The sequence below is a fragment of the Phoxinus phoxinus genome, assembly GCF_949152265.1.
Source record: "Phoxinus phoxinus genome assembly, chromosome: 23".
In the NCBI taxonomy this organism is placed as follows: domain Eukaryota; kingdom Metazoa; phylum Chordata; class Actinopteri; order Cypriniformes; family Leuciscidae; genus Phoxinus; species Phoxinus phoxinus.
In genome coordinates, this window is record NC_136898.1 from 7,000,457 (window position 1) to 7,020,582 (window position 20,126).

The 20,126-nt window shown below is 37.1% G+C and overlaps 1 protein-coding gene across 4 annotated transcripts; it reads right to left on the minus strand.

Annotated features, from left to right (window-relative positions):
• Positions 1–12: 12 nt before the first annotated feature.
• LOC306992055 (galactosylgalactosylxylosylprotein 3-beta-glucuronosyltransferase 1-like) lies at positions 13–11,097 on the minus strand. 4 transcript variants are annotated; one of them, XM_079600480.1, is made up of 5 exons: positions 7,073–8,139; positions 5,133–5,267; positions 1,559–2,058; positions 1,183–1,479; positions 13–1,069 (listed from the first exon to the last, which is right to left on the minus strand). In XM_079600480.1, the coding sequence occupies exons 3-5, from the start codon at positions 1,973–1,975 to the stop codon at positions 983–985; spliced, it is 801 nt and encodes a 266-aa protein (XP_079456606.1). In that variant the 5' UTR covers positions 1,976–2,058; positions 5,133–5,267; positions 7,073–8,139; the 3' UTR covers positions 13–982. The 4 variants fall into 4 exon arrangements, with proteins under 4 accessions (XP_079456606.1, XP_079456608.1, XP_079456605.1 ...); XM_079600482.1 differs by having other exon boundaries at positions 5,133–5,264; positions 7,073–7,123; XM_079600479.1 differs by lacking the exons at positions 5,133–5,267; positions 7,073–8,139 and adding an exon at positions 10,953–11,097.
• Between the last annotated feature and the right edge of the window lie 9,029 nt (positions 11,098–20,126).

The window sequence follows — 20,126 nt, forward strand, 5'->3', positions numbered from 1 at the left end:
AACAGTTTAATTGAGAAAATGTGTGCTTTATTAATACCTTTTTAAGCAATCAGACTTTTTTTGGGGGGGGGGGGGGGGGGGGGTCATATCTAGGGTCAGAATAGGACAGAGATTTGGGAGTGTGACTCCTTTTTGAGAGGCATCCAACAATCACCGTTCACAGCCCTGTATCATAGCAATACTTTAACAAAAACTTAGAATGTGTTTGCATCATTGCAAATACTACTTCCATCTAAATTGTATCTGAACTCTGAAATCAAATCACCATAGTAAAGCTCTGATAGAATGGAAGTTTTCCAGAGCATTTTTCTGGAAGTTGTTACAGACACACTTGCATGCCCGTCATCTTGTTGGAGCGGTCAGTGTATCTTCATTCACAGTAAGAATCAATGATGCTACAACATTCCACAGCTTTTGGTTGTTAAACTGCTAAAATTTAATTTCCTGAAGAAATGGGATAACCTTTCACATGCGAGAATGTGTTGGTTTGTGTTTTATATGTATTAACTTAATATTACAGGTTTTTATACCACTGTAACATTTTAATGTCACGTCAGCTCACACCTTCGCCTTGTATTGTGTTAGTTTGGCAACATTCTCTGCTTAAGTCTATTACGGATATAGATATTCACACACACATCTAACTACGGTTGCAGACACTTAGTCAACTTTCTCTTGAGTGTTCACGGACTGGTGTTTTGTCCACTCCAATATGGCGGATGGCTTACATATAGCGGCCTATAAAAGCAGCCACTAATGAGGAATCTATATTTATACATCTATGGTTCCAACACAACAAGGACTCTTGACTCTTTATATTTCCTTTAAATTTCTTTAGTGAGATTGTCTTCTTCAAATACTAGAGTTTGTCTTTGACAAGGGGACAGTTTAAATTCAGTGCACTGAATAATACTTTCTTGCTGTCGGTCCAGTTGATACAGGATACTTCAGTATTTAAAAAAAACAGCACGACAGCAGTTCATCATACTTCCACACTGTCATTTGTGAATCCTTTTTTCCCTTCATGCTCAAGCAAGGGTCTTTCTGTCCGGGTGTGCCAAACCAGTACCTGAAACCAGAACCCAAAATTTTCTTTTACAAACCTTGTAATTTCCAAAAACAAAAAAGGAACTGAAAGGATTTAGAAAGGTTATGAAGATTCAGATTTAGGACTCGACTCACCTTTGTGCAGTTGGAGGCTTTGGGTTCCAGGTCACTGAGAGTGGTCAGGTTCTGTAGTAAACTACTCTCCTGGTATCCACCTTTTACCCCTTTTAACTTAAAGTAGGCTTGAGGTTTGCTGAAGATTAGCTCAAGGTTCACTGCAAACCCAGCCATGTCGATGGCGAAAGGTCGACTAGGGTCAAACGCCGCCCTCCAGCCGAACACTTTGCCTTGAGAGTTGATTTTGGGGGACTCGTACCGGAGACCTCCGACGAAAGCGACCGGCCAGACAGATACTTTACGAGTCCAACGCATCTGTGGTACAAAGGATGGAATAGGGAATGTGAAAGGACACAAACTATGAACAGCAGATCATATGTATTATGTACTGTACCTCCTCAAACAGCTCCAAGCTGTAAGTGTTGTCATCATCTGCAAAATACACGACTCCTTTATGACCCGAGCTGGGGTTGATGTTCTCCCTCAGCCAGCGGAGAGCCAGGTTCCTCTGCATGGTGCCACGAGGAATACTTGCATTTCTGGGCTCCTTCAGCGCTGTGAGATTCTGAGGCGTCTCTACGTACAAGTGGGTGTAATTCAGTCCAGTGTTCTCCAGCAGTCTGGACACCAGCGCCGTCCTCTCCGCCGCGTCCTCCACCACTAGCCAGTGAAGGTTGGGGACATGTAGGAGAGTGTTGGTGAGGCGGGTCAACTCTGCCTTCTGGACAGGCCTCCTGTAGGTTGGAGTTATTACGTGAAGAGTTGGCAATGCATCAGACCAGGGTGGAGAGCGGCTGTGGACGTACTTCATCTGGGTGACCTCAGTGATTTGCTTGTTCTTTATGATGCAGGGCTCATGAAGTTGTAAGCTTCTTTGGTGAGCTTCACTGTTATCTGTCCATCAAAAAGAGTTTGTAGTAAGATGCACAATATACCGGAACCACATTATCAGCTGATGTATCTTTTTTTAATTGTTATACTTTTTGGTGGATATTGATTGTGCTTTTTTTTTTTTGTGGTCAGAGGTGTCAAGTAACGAAGTACAAATACTGTGTTACCTTACTTAAAGGGTTAGTTCACCCAAAAATGAAAATAATGTCATTAATGACTCACCCTCATGTCGTTCTAAGCCCGTAAGACCTCCGTTCATCTTCGGAACACAGTTTAAGATATTTTAGATTTAGTCCGAGAGCTTTCTGTCCCTCCATTGAAGCTGTATATACAGTATACTGTCCATGTCCATAAAGCTAATAAAAACGTCATCAAAGTAGTCCATGTGACATCAGTGGGTTAGTTAGAAGTTTTTGAAGCATCGAAAATACTTTTTGGTCCAAAAATAACACAAAATAAGACTTTATTCAGCATTGTATTCTCTCCCGGGTCTGTTGTCAATCCTTCACAGTTACGCTGATGGCGTAAGACGCTGATGACGTGTTATCTGGTGCGCCCGAGCTTCATTTATAGACTGAGGGAGACGCACGCTGTAAAAGTGTCTCATCCGCGACATGCACATTTACGCACCATTAAAAAAATGATATCCACGCAAACAATGTAGAATAGCTTGAATATAGCGTGCGTCTTCCTCAGACTGTAAACGAAGCTCGGGCGCACCAGATAACACGTCATCAGCGTCTTACGTCAGCAGCGTCACTGCGGAGTCCTGAACGCAGATTGACAACAGACCCGGGAGAGAATACAATGCGTAATAAAGTCTTATTTTGTGTTATTTTTGGACCAAAAAGTATTTTCGATGCTTCAAAAACTTCTAACTAACCCACTGATGTCACATGGACTACTTTGATGATTTTTTTATTACCTTTATGGACATGGCCAGTAGACTGTATATACAGCTTCAATGGACGGACAGAAAGCTCTCGGACTAAATCTAAAATATCTTAATCTGTGTTCCGAAGATGAACGGAGGTCTTACGGGCTTAGAACGACATGAGGGTGAGTCATTAATGACATTATTTTCATTTTTGGGTGAACTAACCCTTTAAGTATAAATTTTGGGTATCTGTTGTCATAATTACATGTAATTATTTTTCAGACGACTTTTTACTTCTACTCCTTACATTTTCACTCAATTATCTGAAATTTCTACTAGTTACATTTTAAAAATAGCCTCCTATTTCATTTCGGCTTGTTTTCATTCCGGCTTGTCGTCGTTCAAAAAAATTTGGCCAATTACACAGATCTGAGTCCCGCCTCCTCAACACACATCGCTAAACTGATTGGCGTTGTGTTTTCTTTCTAACTTGTGAGAGGTTGTTGTAGTCACATTGGTTGTGCGAATAAGCAAGGCAAGGCAAGGCAAGTTTATTTATATAGCACATTTCATACACAGTGGTAATTCAAAGTGCTTTACATAGAAGAAATTAAAATAATTACATAGATAATAAAAGAAATAAGAATAATTAAAACAGTTTAGAAAATAAAATACAGTGCAAACAGTCGGACGAACAGTGGCACAGTGCTCATTCAGTAAATGCAAAGCTAAACAGTGGTAATTCAAAGTGCTTTACATAGAAGAAATTAAAATAATCAAAAATAAGAATAATTAAAACCCTATCTGAGATGGAAGTGATTGAGCAGGTTTGCGGTGCCACTGGACCTACAATCCAGGGACGTCCTCTGCTGGGGTGGTGTCTTACACCAGCCCCCACAGAGCACGTTTCACTTTTGCTGTTTTAAACAAACAGCGAACCACTATACTCTCCGTAGTATAGATCATCTTCACTCGCCTCGTCGGAGTGAAGCTCTCCCGTTCCCCTTCAAAATCTCTTCCAATCAGACAGCCCTGATAATTAATAATCACCCCTATCTGAGATGGAAGTGATTGAGCAGGTTTGCGGTGCCACTGGACCTAATCCAGGGACGTCCTCTACTGGGGTGGTGTCTTTCACCAGTATAGCCCAATGGGGCCCCCTTAGAGCACGTTTCACTTTTGCTGTTTTAAACAAACAGAGAACCTCTATACTCTCCATAGTATAGCTAATCTTCACTCGCCTCGTCGGAGTGAAGCTCTCCCGTTCCCCTTCAAAATCTCTTCCAATCAGACAGCCCTAAAAATTAGTAAAATCTTCCTGAATCACAGTTTGAAAAAAAAAAAAATACAGTGCAAACAGTCGGACGTATTTTATATCAACCGGTAGCTATTATAGATCTTTCTTTTAAAAGGATCTTCTTACGACTTACATGTATCAACTTTCTTTTCTCTTTCAATCTTCTTACGACTTACCATCTATCAACTTTCTTTTCTCTTTCAATCTTCTTACGACTTACCATCTATCAACTTTCTTTTCTCTTTCAATCTTCTTACGACTTACCATCTATCAACTTTCTTTTCTCTTTCAATCTTCTTACGACTTACCATCTATCAACCATCTATCAACTTTCTATTCTCTTTCAATCTTCTAACGACTTACCATCTATCAACTTCCTTTTCTCTTTCAATCTTCTTACGACTTACCATCTATCAACTTTCTATTCTCTTTCAATCTTCTTACGACTTCCCTGTATCAACTTTCTTTTCTCTTTCATTTACTTGCACATTCTTTTCACTTTCCTTAGCCCTGCATTCACATTCTTAGCTCTTTCTCAGACTAAAACTTTAATATCGTCATTCAAATACTGTTCTACGAACAGTGGCACAATGCTCATTCAGTAAATGCAAAGCTAAACAGATGTGTTTTGAGTCTGGATTTGAATGTGGCTACTGTAGGAGCACACCTGATCTCTTCTGGAAGCTGGTTCCAGCTGCGGCTAGCATAATGGCTAAAAGCGGACTCTCCTTGCTTTGAGTTATTTCTAGTTGATGTGATCCTAATGATCTCAGTGATCTGTTGGGTTTATATTCAGTGAGCATATCTGCAATGTATTTAGGTCCTAGGCCATTAAATGATTTATATACCAGTAATAATACTTTAAAATCAATCCTAAATGTGACTGGAAGCCAGTGTAAAGACCTGAGGGCTGGTGTGATGTGTTCAAATTTTCTGGTTCTGCTCAGGATCCTGGCGGCAGCGTTCTGTACGAGCTGCAACTGTCTTATGGTCTTTTTGGGAAGGCCAGTAAGGAGTCCATTACAATAATCCACCCTGCTGGTGATGAAAGCATGCACAAGTTTTTCTAAGTCCTGACTGGAAACAAAGCATCTAATTCTTGCAATATTTTTCAGATGATAATATGCTGAGTTATTGCTTTGACATGACTACTGAAGCTAAGACAAATCCGTTTACAATTAATTATCTTATACTTCTTCCTTGAGTCATATCGAGTGTTTACTAGTTGAATAGCCTTAACAGCGGTTTTCCTATGACAGGTTTAACTGGCAGGAGGCGTTGTTTCAACCGTCCCGACAGCGCATCCCGACAGTTAAACCTGTTTTTCCCTTAAACTAAAACACTTTGATATTGCACACTTAAAGTGTGTATGTCAGGTAAAAAAATTTTTTTAGATATATTAAATAAGGGTTAGATGTCTGAGTGAAAATGTAATTAGCATTAAAATTATTACTGTAACTGCCCTGCAATAAGATTTATAGCCATTTCTGTCGAGATCATATTTTTAAAACAAGGGCTGAGCTGTGACGTCATTCAAGGGAGTCGCGCCAACAAAGTTCTATTGAAGTATGGAGAGTTTTGAGTCTGAGGAGATGCAAAATCCCCCTCAAACCTATACGATGGCCCACAGCCATACAATTTTGAGCCTCCCAGGCGGGAGACAGATGAGGAGCCAAACAGAAATGTAAATAATTCCTATCGAAGAAACATAAATATCTGGTGTGAAGAGAAGCAGTGGAGAGTTGGTCAGGTGTCTGGTAGTATAGGCATAACTTAGCGGTGGAACGGTACATGTATTCGTATTGAACCGAAACGGTACGGGCGTCACGGTTCGGTGCTTGAATATACACGGAGAATACACGGTATAAAAATAAATAAAACTCGCATGCAAATTAATTCATGCGGAACTAACGTTGGCTTTCTGTTATACGCGGGTTATTTAGGGACACCTAATCTGTAGCTCCGCCTTAGCTCTGAAGCTCCGTGGCTATAATGAACAGCCTGCGGTGTCAAGATTGCAATGCTGGAATATGTTGGTGTGTGAGAGAGAGAGAGAGAGAGAGAGAGAGAGAGAGAGAGAGAGAGAGAGAGAGAGAGAGAGAGAGAGAGAGAGAGAGAGAGACGCGGGCGCGATCGACTGCTTCAGTAGCACCGTAGGCACCGCATCAGCTACCAGTCTCACTCGGGTTTTAAATCGCATTTTATAACTCATGAGATCTCCAACCGCGTAGTCCTTCTCAGTGAAATGGGCGCTGCAAATGACCGAAGTCTTGGACACCGAAGCAGCACTGAAGTCAGCGCGTTTGGTCCGAACAAAGTTGACCCAGGCACGGAACACAGTGGAGTCTGTGACCGGTTTTAACGGTGTTTTTGCACACAGCACAAACGCAGTAATTCACCATCGTGAAAATACGCCTGCGTATACTAACTACCTAACTTAAATAACTAAATAAATGTCCTAATAACTAATTCTCTCGCTCTATCACTCGTACAATTATCAACACAACTCAGCGAGCTGGGGAGACGTCTCCCTGTTATGACGTCAAACGATTCGTTTGGGGGGAGGGGCAGTTTTAAGTGAGGACTGAAAATAACTAACTTTTTCATCTTATATTCTGCCTTTAGGAATCGAAAAACATACAAAACAATACATGAACTTGTCAAACGTGTATTTCCCCTAACTATTTTGTGTTAATCATAATTAAAAATTTAACCTGACATACACACTTTAAGGGTGTGTTACAGTACTAATACACCTGCCGTATTATCATTACAATGGCACATGAAACAATAATTACAACTTTTCAGTCAAAAAAAAGTACCGCACGAAAGAATTCACTTACTGCACTCAAAAACAGCTTTCCGATGTTGTGCCGAATTTGAGATATATCCAGCTGCAGACCCGCAGCACCACCAGTTTCAGAACCCCAGCGCCAGAACCGGAAGTGAGGGGCGGAGTTATTTACAATGAGACAAGCATGTAAACGATGACAGAATTTTCACTAATTTGAAGAATGTTAACCCTTTCACACGTAAGTTTAAAATATTGTAATTGACCCCCCCAAGGTGAGTTTTTCAAGGCGACCGTTATTTCGAATCTGTCACTTTATGGTTTCCATGGTGACGCGTCACTGCTTGTCACGTGACACAGCGCAACCACAACACAGCGCTGAATGAATGATGATCTGCTTTTATGTAATTTTTCCTTTTTTATTCTAAATATTCATTACTTTAACTTACATATTTGTTGAGTCTCTTTTCTGTCTCTGCTTACTGAAAAAGGTGTATACATTGTATAAGCTACCATTGACTAAACATTGGGCATTAGTCTACAATAACTACATTAATTTAATATATATTCCTTCTGGAGATTCCCGAATGTTTTGTTCAAATATTTGACTTGCTGTATCCACATTATAATATAGGATCTACAGATGTACACTACTCTGCATTGTGAAAAGCCAGTGTCAAGGTCCAGCACACTTCTGAATGATTGGTGACAGTTTTCATAATTACTTTAACAATGGTATGTGTCACTTTACAATAGTTTGTGGCATTTTCTCTCATGCTAGTTTACAATTATTTGAAATAAATACCTGATTGGTAAGTGTCAATTTGTGGTGCACAAACAACATACTCCTGCTTGTAAGTAGTACCACTTTAATAAGAACATTTTACTAAAATAGCTAAATAGTTTCTATATTCTTGTATAGTTACAAATGACAGCTTAACTGTCCTATATACAAATAGAAATAAATGTGTTATCATAACAACTGTATTTACAATATGTAGGTAAATACATTGTAAAAATTATTATAAAAAAAGAACCATAGTAAATATAAATGCATACAACGGACCACGATATTAAAAATATGGTGAAGCCCAATGTTTCTGTACCTTAATGTATCATTATAACATACGTAATGAAGTATGACGTTTCGTGTGTAATAAAAGTATACCGTTTCGGGTCTAAGCAAATTACGCTCCAAAACGCGTTACTCTGTTTAGAACGTAAGCTCCGCCCCTTACTTCTGGTTCTGGCGCTGGGGTTCTGAAACTGGTGGTGCTGCGGGTCTGAAACGCGACTTCTGATAATACTGAAGGACTTTATGGATTCTGTGATGATAGCCATCGTATCCCTGAAGAGACGTGGATCAGCTGAGTCAGCTGATGCGAGCTTGAGACTACAGCTGATACACTGGCATTGAGAAACCATGTGCAGTCCATGATAGATCATTAGTTCTTAATATAGAAATAACAACATACTCTATTATGTAAATCTAACAAGTGCATTTACTGTGTAATTGACTTCCATCTGTGAGTGGTGAATGTGGTCAAACTTTTAATCAGTAGGCTACTCTTGGCTAATTCCCTAATACTTCCTTTTAGGATAAAGGCCCCAGGAAGTGCTGTCGCTTTGGTTTTGTGGCAGTGTGTCACATGCCCATGATACATGAATACCTTTTTCTCTCATGAATGACCTGTTATCAATGGAATAGAACTCAGAACTCCACAATTTTTTTGTCCATCCAATGTTCATTGATGATTTCTCCCATTATAAGAGTTGTTTAAAAGGTTGGATAACAATTATAGTGATTGTGTGTCACTTTATATGCTTATGGTTATATGTTAATCCATAAAAGGGACAAAGGTTTTACATATTTGCTTTAATTTTTTCCTTTTTGAACACTTTTTTTCAGTTGTCCTTAAGAGAAAGATGCAGTCAAGAGAAGATACCTGCTGCACCAGCTCATAAGTTATCTCCATAAAAGAGGTGTTGCGAGTTTTTTCAAACCTTTTTTTCTTCCTCAGCCATGAGATCTAATAAATAGGCCTAGTTGTTGTTGTTTTTTGGAAGGTGCACTGTATGGATTATTAACTAATATTAATGTTAATTAATTCACACACACACACACACACACACACACACACACACACACACACACACACACACACACACGAACTACTGTAGCTATAAATAGCCTACATTTAAATGTGTGGAGGGAACAGACAGACTGACATGGAGATTACTGAACCCAAACGTATGAAAAATAACAGTTAAAAGAACGAAAACCAAATAAAGCAGGGCAAAACAACCATTAATAAAGAAAAGTATAAAAAAAACATTAAACCAGAGTTCCTGATAGGAATTACACGTGTGGAAACTGCCGGCGATTAACATTAAAAAAGACCGCCGCGACTAGTGAAGTGACGTCATTGCGCGTGCACCTGAGGGGGAGTCAGATTCTGGCAGGGAGTCGAAATTCGGCACAACACCTGCTTTAAATCCAAAACGGCATGACGTAAAGAAGAAATGTTTTCGCGGGTCTGGTAGGCATTGCGTGTTATCAGTGTTATACGTGCTGAAGAAATATGACGTACATGACGTGAGTGGTTTTCAAGAAAATCGCAATGTTTCATCCGTCCCGCGTTTCAATCGTCCCGGCTCTCCCCTAGCATTGATTTCCGTAGTATTTTTTTTCCCCTTTCAAAAAGCAAGGAACTAGACAGTATTGAACTATTGTGTAACATTACAGAATAAATTAATTTAAAAATTGTTAAGGTGACGTCAATATAGACTAAAAACCTTAATAAATTATCCTATTAATTTCCTGATTCCTCCACTTCTGGGGATGTCCCCAGTCCCCACCAATCTCAAAATCAAACCTACACCTTTGATGAGAAGTGGATATGGCTATTTATGTATTTTCTTTGTACTAAAATTGAAATTCATTTTCTATGGGCATATATACGGCTGAAACAGGTAGCCTAGTGGATCCCAAATGTTTTAAGTCAAGTCAAGTCAAGAATATTTGTATAGCGCTTTTCACAATACAGATTGTATCAAAGCAGCTTCACAGTATTAAATTAAAATAATAATAAAACGTCCATGTTTGGTAATGCCAATCAATAGTAATATTGATTGATTCATTAAATTGAATATCCCCAACTGAGCAAGCCAAAGGCAAATGTTAATGTTTTCAACATTAACATTTTAATATAACATTATAGTCATTATGGCCTTCAGAAAAATTTGTTGTTGTTTGTTTTTTTTTTGAGGTGGGATAGTGCACTAGGCCCCTGTGGCGCGGTCTAAGCTTTTATCCTTAATTGCATTTTTTTCTTTACATTACTTTCACTTTTATACTTTAAGTAGTTTTAAAACTATACTTTTACTTGAGTAAAAAGCTTGTTGATACTTCAACAGAAGTATTTTTAAACCCTAGTATCTATACTTCTACCTGAGTAATGAATGTGAATACTTTTGACACCTCTGTTTGTGGTACATCCAGTGTCATGGTACACGGAGTGCTTGAAGTTATTCGATGTGGCATTTTATAACAAGCTTGTCAAAAAAAAAAAAAAGGTGATTCACTCAATAAATGCACTACCCTATGTCAAGACTTGAACAAAATAAATTGAGTATTACTTGCAAATTCAAGTAGTGGTAAGCCTATTGACAAAAACAAAAAAACTTTCATAAAGATATCGCGCTAAGTTTGTGAGCTAATTTGTTAAATGCGACCACATCGCTACTAACGTAACGCCAACGTCATCCACAAAGTAGGCGACATACACCAGAATTTATGCCACACTCGCAACAGGATGAGCCACAACATCTAAAGGCATCAAAGACGGTGGCACTAAAACGTAAGATTACACACCACTAAATTCCTAAATTAACTTGTAGCATTTAAAACGTAAAAATGGTCTTATATTTACCCCTCGGAACTGGAAGCAACAGGTTGCCAGCCTGCTGGACCCAAAGCATGAGGAGTAGAGTCCATGGTAATAAAACAAACAAGAGCTGCAGGACGTCCTTTCTCGTCGGCATATTTACTATGTCTTAAAAGACGAGGCTGAATCCAGATTCTTATTCACAGCTTCTTTCTCAAATAGTATCTGTCTGCATCCTGCAATACTTCAAGTCACACCCATTCAAGTAACGCCCATTCAACACTGAACAAATTAAAACCTTGGATCAACTTAAAAAAATTAAGTAATCAATCACACAAAATATTTGACATTGACTCAAAGTAAATCATTTAATTTAGATTAACCTGAAAAGTTTAAATCAATGCAACCACTTTTTAAAGGTTTATCAAACTAATTAATTTTAGGTTGGAACAAACTAATTATTTTAAGTTAAAACAAACTAATATTTATAGGTCCCAGTAAATCAATTATTTTAGGTCGTCTCAAATTTAAAAATAACAGTTGTCATTATTTAAAATGTATAATAAATCATATAAAAAAATGCTTTTAATACATTTTGATCAATGACTACTCAGAACACATTTATATTTATTGTTCAATAAAATGACATACATTGAATGTATGAAGATTAACAGTCTGCTTCACACAAAAATACTTTGAGCCCACAAATTTGTTACTTATTTCAAATCATCACTTGATGACATCACATTAGTAGTAATATTAAATTAGGAAGGTTTGTCCTGACAGAACACATTTCACCATAAAACATCCTAAAATACAATTAAATGTTATGACATACCCGTTTCAAATGTATATGATGACAAATCCTGGAACTGCTCCTCAGACAGTGAACAGTGGAACTCCTAAGACACTGACCGTTTCTGATACAGAGCTGTAAGCTCTGCATTTAAATACAACAAATTTATGTAATAGCTCAAACAAAACTCTGAGCCCACAAAGTTGGTGGCTTGTTCAAGCAGTCACTTGATGCTGGTAGCCATTCGAACTTACAGGACATCTGTTCCTTCGTTGACAATTTTAATGTCTTTGGGTGGATGGAGAGGATCCTCCTTCCCAGTGATAAATATCGCCATGGTTGTCTGCGCCAGTTCTTCAAACTCATTTTCCTGCATAAAAAAAAGAGAGAAAATAAGTAGCCTACGTTATAGTTTCAGAAATCTCCCAATTTCATTTTAGATCATAATGTGCCATGCTCTTATACACTCTAAACTTTCAAAACTTGACAAATCAAACGAATCAAATGTTTATTACAAGGGGTGTGACTAGTTTAAAAGTTACGAATTTCTCGTCTGGTCTCATGAAATTCACGCAATTCAACTTTTTTCACATGCTGTCACGTGACATCAAATTAGGCTTGTTTGAGATGAGCAAAATCTGCGCAGAACCGATCACCGGTGATCAGCGCAAGATGCATGCCGGTTAGAAATGTGTCCGAGACGAGTGCGGTCCGCCCGGGTCCGCCTGGCTCTGATGCCATGCTGACGTATGTCAAAAAACTCTCGCGAGCGCAAGGCGCACGTGTCAGATTCGGCAGTTGCGCGCAGTTGCTCTCCACCTGCTCTCCACCGACTGCGCTGATCAAAAGCATGATGGGAAACGACTTGCTGACGACACAGCTTGATGCTCATTGGTTTAAACAACCATGATGTAATGTTCTCTTTTAAAATGTTTGATTTTAAAACTCTGATATCATGTTTTATGTGTATAAATTATGTGTGAATATTCCCAAACTCTCTGACAGTGCGATCTCTATATGGATGATGTGATTATGTTATTTTTATTAAAAAAAATATAGAAACAACACGTCTGTATTAAAGAAAAGAAAATATTGATAAACACGTATTTGGAATGGGATTAAATAAGTGCTTTGGGTGTCTTGTTCATTATATTTATTTTCATATAAAAGCAACAGAACTGCCACCCTGATTGATAATATTTTTACAAACTCTTTTGATTATGAATCTAATTCAGGAATATTGTGCGCGGACATTTCAGACCACTTCCCCATATTTAATTTGAACTCAGGAATTAGTGGTAGCTCAAGAATGACTGTAGAGAAACCAAGCTATCGAAAGTTTAGTGAAATGAATATGGATCGTTTTAAATCTATGATTGAGCACACAACATGGGATAATATTTATATTCAACATGATGCTGAATTGGCTTACCAGTTATTTTTTCAAACTTTTAATTCTATATTTCAAGAGTGCTTTCCGCTAGTGAAGTATAAAGGCAAGTCAAACAAAACTAAACCATGGTTCTCTTCAGGATTATTGAAGTCCTCAATAAAGAAAAACAAATTATATAGAAAATTTCTTAAAAATCCAACACCATATAATTGTGATACATACAAGCAATATAAAAATAAATTTACTCACCTAATTCGTATAGCTAAGAAAAATTACTATTCATACCGACTTAAAGAGTCTGCTAGTAATATAAAATCCACATGGAATATCATTAATGACTTACTTAACAAAAAAAAAGGTTCTTTTAAATTTCCAACTAATTTTACTAAAGATGGTATCTCTTTTGCCAACCCTTTTGATATAGCAAATGGTTTTAATGATTTCTTTGCCAATGTTGGAAGGCAGTTTGCTGAAAAAATTGTTTATACAGATGGTTGTCCAACCGACCCAATTATTGGTTGCTTCCCTGCAATAGGTAATTTTGATCCTCCGACATCTAGAGAAGTGTTAGGCATTATAAAAAACCTGAATGACACTGCAGCAGGTCATGATGAAATTAAAGCAAAACTTTTCAAAAAAGTGGCATTAACAATTAGTGAACCTTTAACTCATGTCCTTATGCTTTCTTTAAAAAGTGGGGTAGTCCCAAAAGATTTGAAGATTGGAAAGGTTATACCTTTATTTAAGGCAGGGGATCCTAGCCTTTTTAATAACTATAGGCCGATCTCCATTTTACCTTGCTTCTCTAAAGTTTTGGAAAAACTGGTATACGCAAGAATGTTAAAACATTTGAATGACAACGAGATCCTATATAAACATCAATATGGATTTCGACAACAACACTCAACATATATAGCTCTGTTACAACTCATAGACAAAATTTCTATAGCACTGGATAACAACATGTTTGCAGTTGGTATATTTTTAGATTTGTCAAAGGCATTCGATACAGTTGATTATGACATTCTGATTTCCAAACTTCACCGTTATGGGTTTCGGGATGTTGTACTCAAGTGGCTTGAGGATTATTTGATTGATAGAGAGCAATATGTAATTATTAATGGTAGTACTTCCAAGAGAATTAAGTTATGTTGTGGTGTACCTCAGGGATCTATTCTTGGGCCACTCCTGTTTCTCATTTATATAAATGACCTAGCTTCGATGTTTGAATCTGCATTGCCCATTTTATTTGCAGATGATACTACTGTTGTCATATCACATGCAAACTTTGATTCCTTGATGAATGAAGCTAATAATGTTCTACTATATATCGCAAAGTGGTTTCAGATGAACAAACTTTCATTAAATATAGAAAAATCTAATTATATAGTTTTCAGGAATAAAAATAAAAGGGATTTAAAAAAAGATGCTAAATTATTTATTAATAACATTGAAATCAACGAAGTTACAGTAATAAAAGTTTTAGGGGTATTATTAGATGAAAAACTTTCATGGAAAAACCACATTGATTATGTGTGCGTAAAAATCATGAAGTCACTTGGCATCATCAGAAAAGTTTGTTCATTGGTAAATCAATCCTGTCTTTTAACTCTTTATTATAGTCTATTATATCCTTACATCTCTTACTGTAACATTGTTTGGGCCAGTAATTACCCTTCTTCTCTGCAAAAAATCCATTTGATCCAAAAAAGGTTTGTTAGACTGGCAACAGCATCAAATCGGTGTGAACCATCGGCTCCTCTGTTTAAGCAATTAAATATTTTATCTATTTTCAGCATAAACGTCTATCAAACATGTATCTTTATGTATAAATATATGGCTCAAAATCAAAGCCTCCCAAAAGTGTTTAAAAACTATTTTTTAATGAACAAGGATGTGCATTCATATTCAACCCGACAATCAATGAATGTTCATCTTCCTTATTATCATACAACTCTTGATCAATTTTTCTTAAAATATAGAGGACCGTCACTTTGGAATACTATTCCCTATTTTATTAAAACCAGCTCATCATTATCAGTATTTAAGTCAAGAATGAAAAGACACCTGTGTGATTGTTAAACTTTTGTATTGTGTGGTGTCTAGAATTGTCTGCCATTATTGTGATGATTGCTGTTATTTATTATAATACTTTGGTGTGGTATTAACTGAATAAACCAGAGGGGAGGTTTTATTATAAGCCCTTGGGGGTTTCTTACCTCTCCTGCACAATCCATATGTACTGTTTTTTACATCTATTTTTTTTTTTTTTTTTTTTTTTGTGCTAATAAATAAATAAATAAATAAATAAACTTAAATTACATCCAGTTTATTAGCAACACTGTGCACGAGCGTGAATCCCGTGAATCCCGCGATATCCAATCCATCTTTGATCTCACAGGTGTCAGATCCACTGAGAGAAGAGAGAACTGTCCGGCCTGCCTGCGCTTTTTTCACTCCTCCCCTCACTGCAGCCGGCTACTCTCGCATACATTTCAGGCGAGGCAAGGCGCATCTCAAACAAGCCTAATAATCCTGCCCTTCTGCATGACGCGGTCCTGTTATCCGTGATAACAAAGCTAAAACACATCTCTTCACCTGAAACAAGAAGCTAATAAATGTACGATTTCGAGTATATGTGGTTTGTGTGTGATTTTCGTGCAATTTTGGGTATTTTCATATGAATTAAGAATGTTTACAGTATTGCCAAGCAAGGTGTAGCCATTAGTTGCATATAAATTGCTTTATTATACCATATTTCAACATCTTTTTATGACTTAAAACCATTTTAAACTGCGACGGGAATATGGTACAAATATCCTATCTTACTCGATGGTGGTTTAAAGTGAGCTTTAAGTAAAAGTTTAATATTAATCTTTTAAATTGTATTGTGTAGCTTGATGCTACTTGCTCTAATCCACCTGCTGCAGGAGCTATTCTATTCCATAATCTTATTTGTTAAAATATATATATATTTTCTAATGAGACTTAGGATCAAGGTGGATCTTGATACTATGTACAAACTAAACCACCTGGATCCTAGAACTGCGGTCCTGAAACAGCAGCCACCGCTATATCATCCAGTTCGGTAGGTGGCGCTGTCACAAAAAACTAGGGTCCTAAAACTGTGGTCCTAAAACTGGGGTCCTAAAACTGCAGCCTCCGGTTCTGCAGGAATATACTTCTGCATTTTTCCGTTAAAACCATAGACAGTATATAAAGGTTAAAACAGTCGTCGTCATTACTGGCCATTCACGGTAATATCGCGAGATTAGAAGCGAGACTGGCCTAGGGAAAAGAGCATCCAATCGAGTTTTGTATTTTATTTTATTTTTTAAATATAATTCACTATATTATCACGATTCTTTTTCATGTTAGTTTTACTGTTTTGCAAGTTGTCTGAGCAAATAATAGTTTAATTAGACTAATGTTGGGTGATATGCTTTCATAACAACAGATACCAGAGAGCATTTGATTGGTCCGAAGATTTAATATGTTGAAGTATGGGGTGACTTATAGCCTACTTATAAAAAATATTAAATTCATTTTGGCAGAAGTGACGATCTGCAAGTTTTGAATGCTTATATCTTCTAAATGCAAAATTTATCACTGGCTTATAGATAACCCTTGTTATGGAATTTTTCAGTATTACTTTGATTTTCAGTGATTCCTAATGATGGAATCTTTTAATCTGTCATCTGTTATCTCACTTGCAGTGAGAGGGGGCCTTTGTGTGATAATTTACTGTTGGGGAGTCAGTTGAGGTATGGACAAGCAGGTTTGGTCAAGGGGTCATCTTGAGTACATTTGTACTTTATAGCCTAAAGGGTTAAGAGGGCATTTACCTCTCAGGGCCAGAGGAGGAATAGAGAAGACAAACTGATATCTCTCCCTTAGGGGAGGGGAAGAAGCAAGGCCTTGGGTAGATTAGAATAAGATATAAAACAGACAGGCACTGCTTGCTCCTTATCTCTCCTCACTGACACGCTTATGTGTATTGGTGACGAAGATCTCTCTTGCAAGGGAAAGAAATACTTTATAAACGTTAATTTGGACTCAGAGTCTCCCTTACGCAGTGATGTTTGTTTGATGAATTTTTGCCACAACACCCTAAGACTAACATATTGATACTAACACCCAAAAAACTTTATTGATTTCACAGGGACTATAGGCAAAAATTAATTTGTTTATATAATCAAATTTATTTAATCATATTTTAGTCATTCTTTGTACTGTCTTGATGTTTTATTATTGTTTTGCAGAACTCTCTCAAATGTCATGACCTTATTAAACGAATAAATGGGCCTAATAATATAAATATTATTACGAACGACACAAATTAAATAAAATGAACCATTAGGCCTAGGCCTATTTTGAATGACAAAACGAATTTGTTTGAATATTACGCTATATTTATTTTACACTTTGTTACAAGTTACCGCAATTTGCTAACCGTTTGCTTTCTTCCAGCGTGTTCACATAGCACACTTTCATGGTTTCGAGAGATGTGTCTTTTTAGATTCCAAAATGAATCATACTGACTGAAACGATGTCTCCACATTCATTTTCTTGTAGCCTACCACATTATCATTGTTAGTTTTATATTAATAGTAGCCTAGCCTACATCTAACTTCTCATTTTTTTGAAGTAGGCCTACTTTTTGAATACCATTATTGAGCCGAGTTTTGACTGAAAATAGTCTAGCGTTGATGACTGTGCAAGACAGTTGGATTCTGGGTCAGGCTTGAGCACTTTGATCACTTGATTTAAAAAACATTTCAGCGCTAGATCGTCTTTTATTTAACAAACGAACGAAATGAATGCTCTGCTAGTTAACTGGAGATGTTTTATGTATTGGAACATGTGAATCAAAATAACATTTTCCTCTGTGTGAAATGATGAGCCTGTGACATGTTTTAACTCCACCCCTCAAAGAATCGGAATCGAGAATCGAAAAGAACCGAAATCGAAAGGAAGAATCGGAATCAGAATCGTTCAAATCAAAACGATGTCCAGCCCTATTTAGCAGACACTTTTATCCAAAGCGACTTACAAATGAGAACAATAGAAGCAGTTAAACTAACAGTAGGACAACAATTTTATGTAATTTTTTTCATAGAATAGAATGGAAGAGAAAATTGGTATTACTGGATCAAGGTGTTTGAATTGAAGCAGACATGATGTATAATGTGCGAGAATGACTGAGCTGACTTATCGAAAACAGGGAAGCTACTGCGCATAAGGTCAATTGTGATCCTAATAACTTAGACATCCTTAAAAGCTTTTCCATAAATTTATTGCAATTTTGTTGATCTGGACTGTTTTGATTTTTCCCTTTAGATGCAGTCGTCAATGCACACAAAAGTAATGGACCATGTCCACATATTTAAAATATGCACCAGAGAGGATGGGTGGTGCTGGCCGTAAGAAGACTCTTCCTTGAAGACACCTTTTTTTTCTTTTCTTTTTATGACTGTTGCTAGTAAAATGTAAAGTTCTACAAAAGACTTCTTACTTGTTCTACAAACTTTCCTTACTTTTTCTTGGATTCTTTTTCACTTAAAGGGCACCTATTATGGAATTTTGAAATTTACCTTTCATTTAGTGTGTAACATAGATCTAAGTGGACAAAAACATCCTGCAAAGTATATAAAATAACTGTATATAAAAATAAAAATATAAAAATAACTGTATATAAAGTTATTGTCTTTCAAAAGTAAAAGTCGACTCTGAGTCATTTTTATGAATCGTTAGAAGACCGAAGCTTTTTCTCTGACTAGATGACGTCAACTTGTCAAGTTATTTGAATACGATACGCCCACTTATTGCTCCAAGGCCACCCAGGGAAAGCTTGAAAACATCATAGCGACGAGACGCTGTGTTCTGAAGTGCGACTCAAAAGCCAACATTTTTGTATATATGAATTGTGGCTACAATTCATATATACAACTATACCACATAAATGTTTCTTTGTTTTACTTTTTGTTCATCAAAGTATCTAAAAAAAAAAAAGGTTTCCACAAAAACTGTTAAACTCAAAATTGATTATAATAATAAATGTTTTTTGAGCACCAAATCATCATAATTCGAATGATTTCTGAAGGATCATGTGACACTGAAGACTGGAGATGCTGATAATTCAGCTTTGCCATCATTGAAATAAATACAAATTTCACAAGTACTTTTAATGAAATAAATGTCCTGACTAATTGTTTTTCTGTAGGAGAAACGCACTCTGAGTCTGCTGGTGGAAAACTGCGGCCGTGTGCATTACGGTAAAGACATGGACGACCAGCGCAAAGGTACAATACCATATGCCTTTAAGTTTTTGCCCATCACTGCTTTCTGTTTTAACATGTCACAGCCTCTCAAACATTATAACCATCACCATCAGAATCAAAATCTGTTTTCAGGTATCGTTGGGGACATTTTATTAAATCATATGCCACTTAGGGACTTCACAATATATAGCCTGGATATGACTCCTGGCTTTATTGACAGGTGAGTCAAATCTCACATGATGTGACAGGCCATAAAAGATTCAGGAAAAAAACTTCAAGAATCATCAGTGCTTTTATTTCAGCTTGTACAGGGCACCTTGGAAATCCGTCACTAACAAACCAAGCTTCCCAGGCTTTTTCCAGGGCAGGTTATTCGTGAATGGATATCCCAGTGACACTTTCATGAAGCTACCAGTGAGTGTAATGAATCTGGACAAGATTTGAACACTTAAATATGGTCAGAAATAATGGATTGATTATTATGTCCCCATGCAGGGTTGGAGTAAGGGTGTAGTCTTCGTTAATGCGAGCTCTGTTTCTACCAGGACCCTTCCTCAACAGTGGAATGAACCAAGTCAGTTTATATAAATGATGATTTATTTGGACTCCTTAGAACTGGTGGTTGCTTATGTCTGAAGAATTATTGCAAATATTAGTCTTGAATCCATGTAAACTTATTTAGAATCTTGAATAGAATGTTCAGAATTGGAGTGCTGGAGGTTCACTGACAGAAAATATACACAACGTCT

Bases quoted from the DNA above. Each gene is read 5' to 3' on its own strand.
- LOC306992055 (XM_079600479.1), bottom strand. From the start codon at position 11,064: ATGCCGACGAGAAAGGACGTCCTGCAGCTCTTGTTTGTTTTATTACCA. The intron at 1,480-1,558 runs GTACAGTACATA...TTTGTACCACAG, and splicing joins GCTTGGAGCTGTTTGAGGAG to ATGCGTTGGACTCGTAAAGT. The intron at 1,070-1,182 runs GTGAGTCGAGTC...TTCTGGTTTCAG, and splicing joins AAGCCTCCAACTGCACAAAG to GTACTGGTTTGGCACACCCG.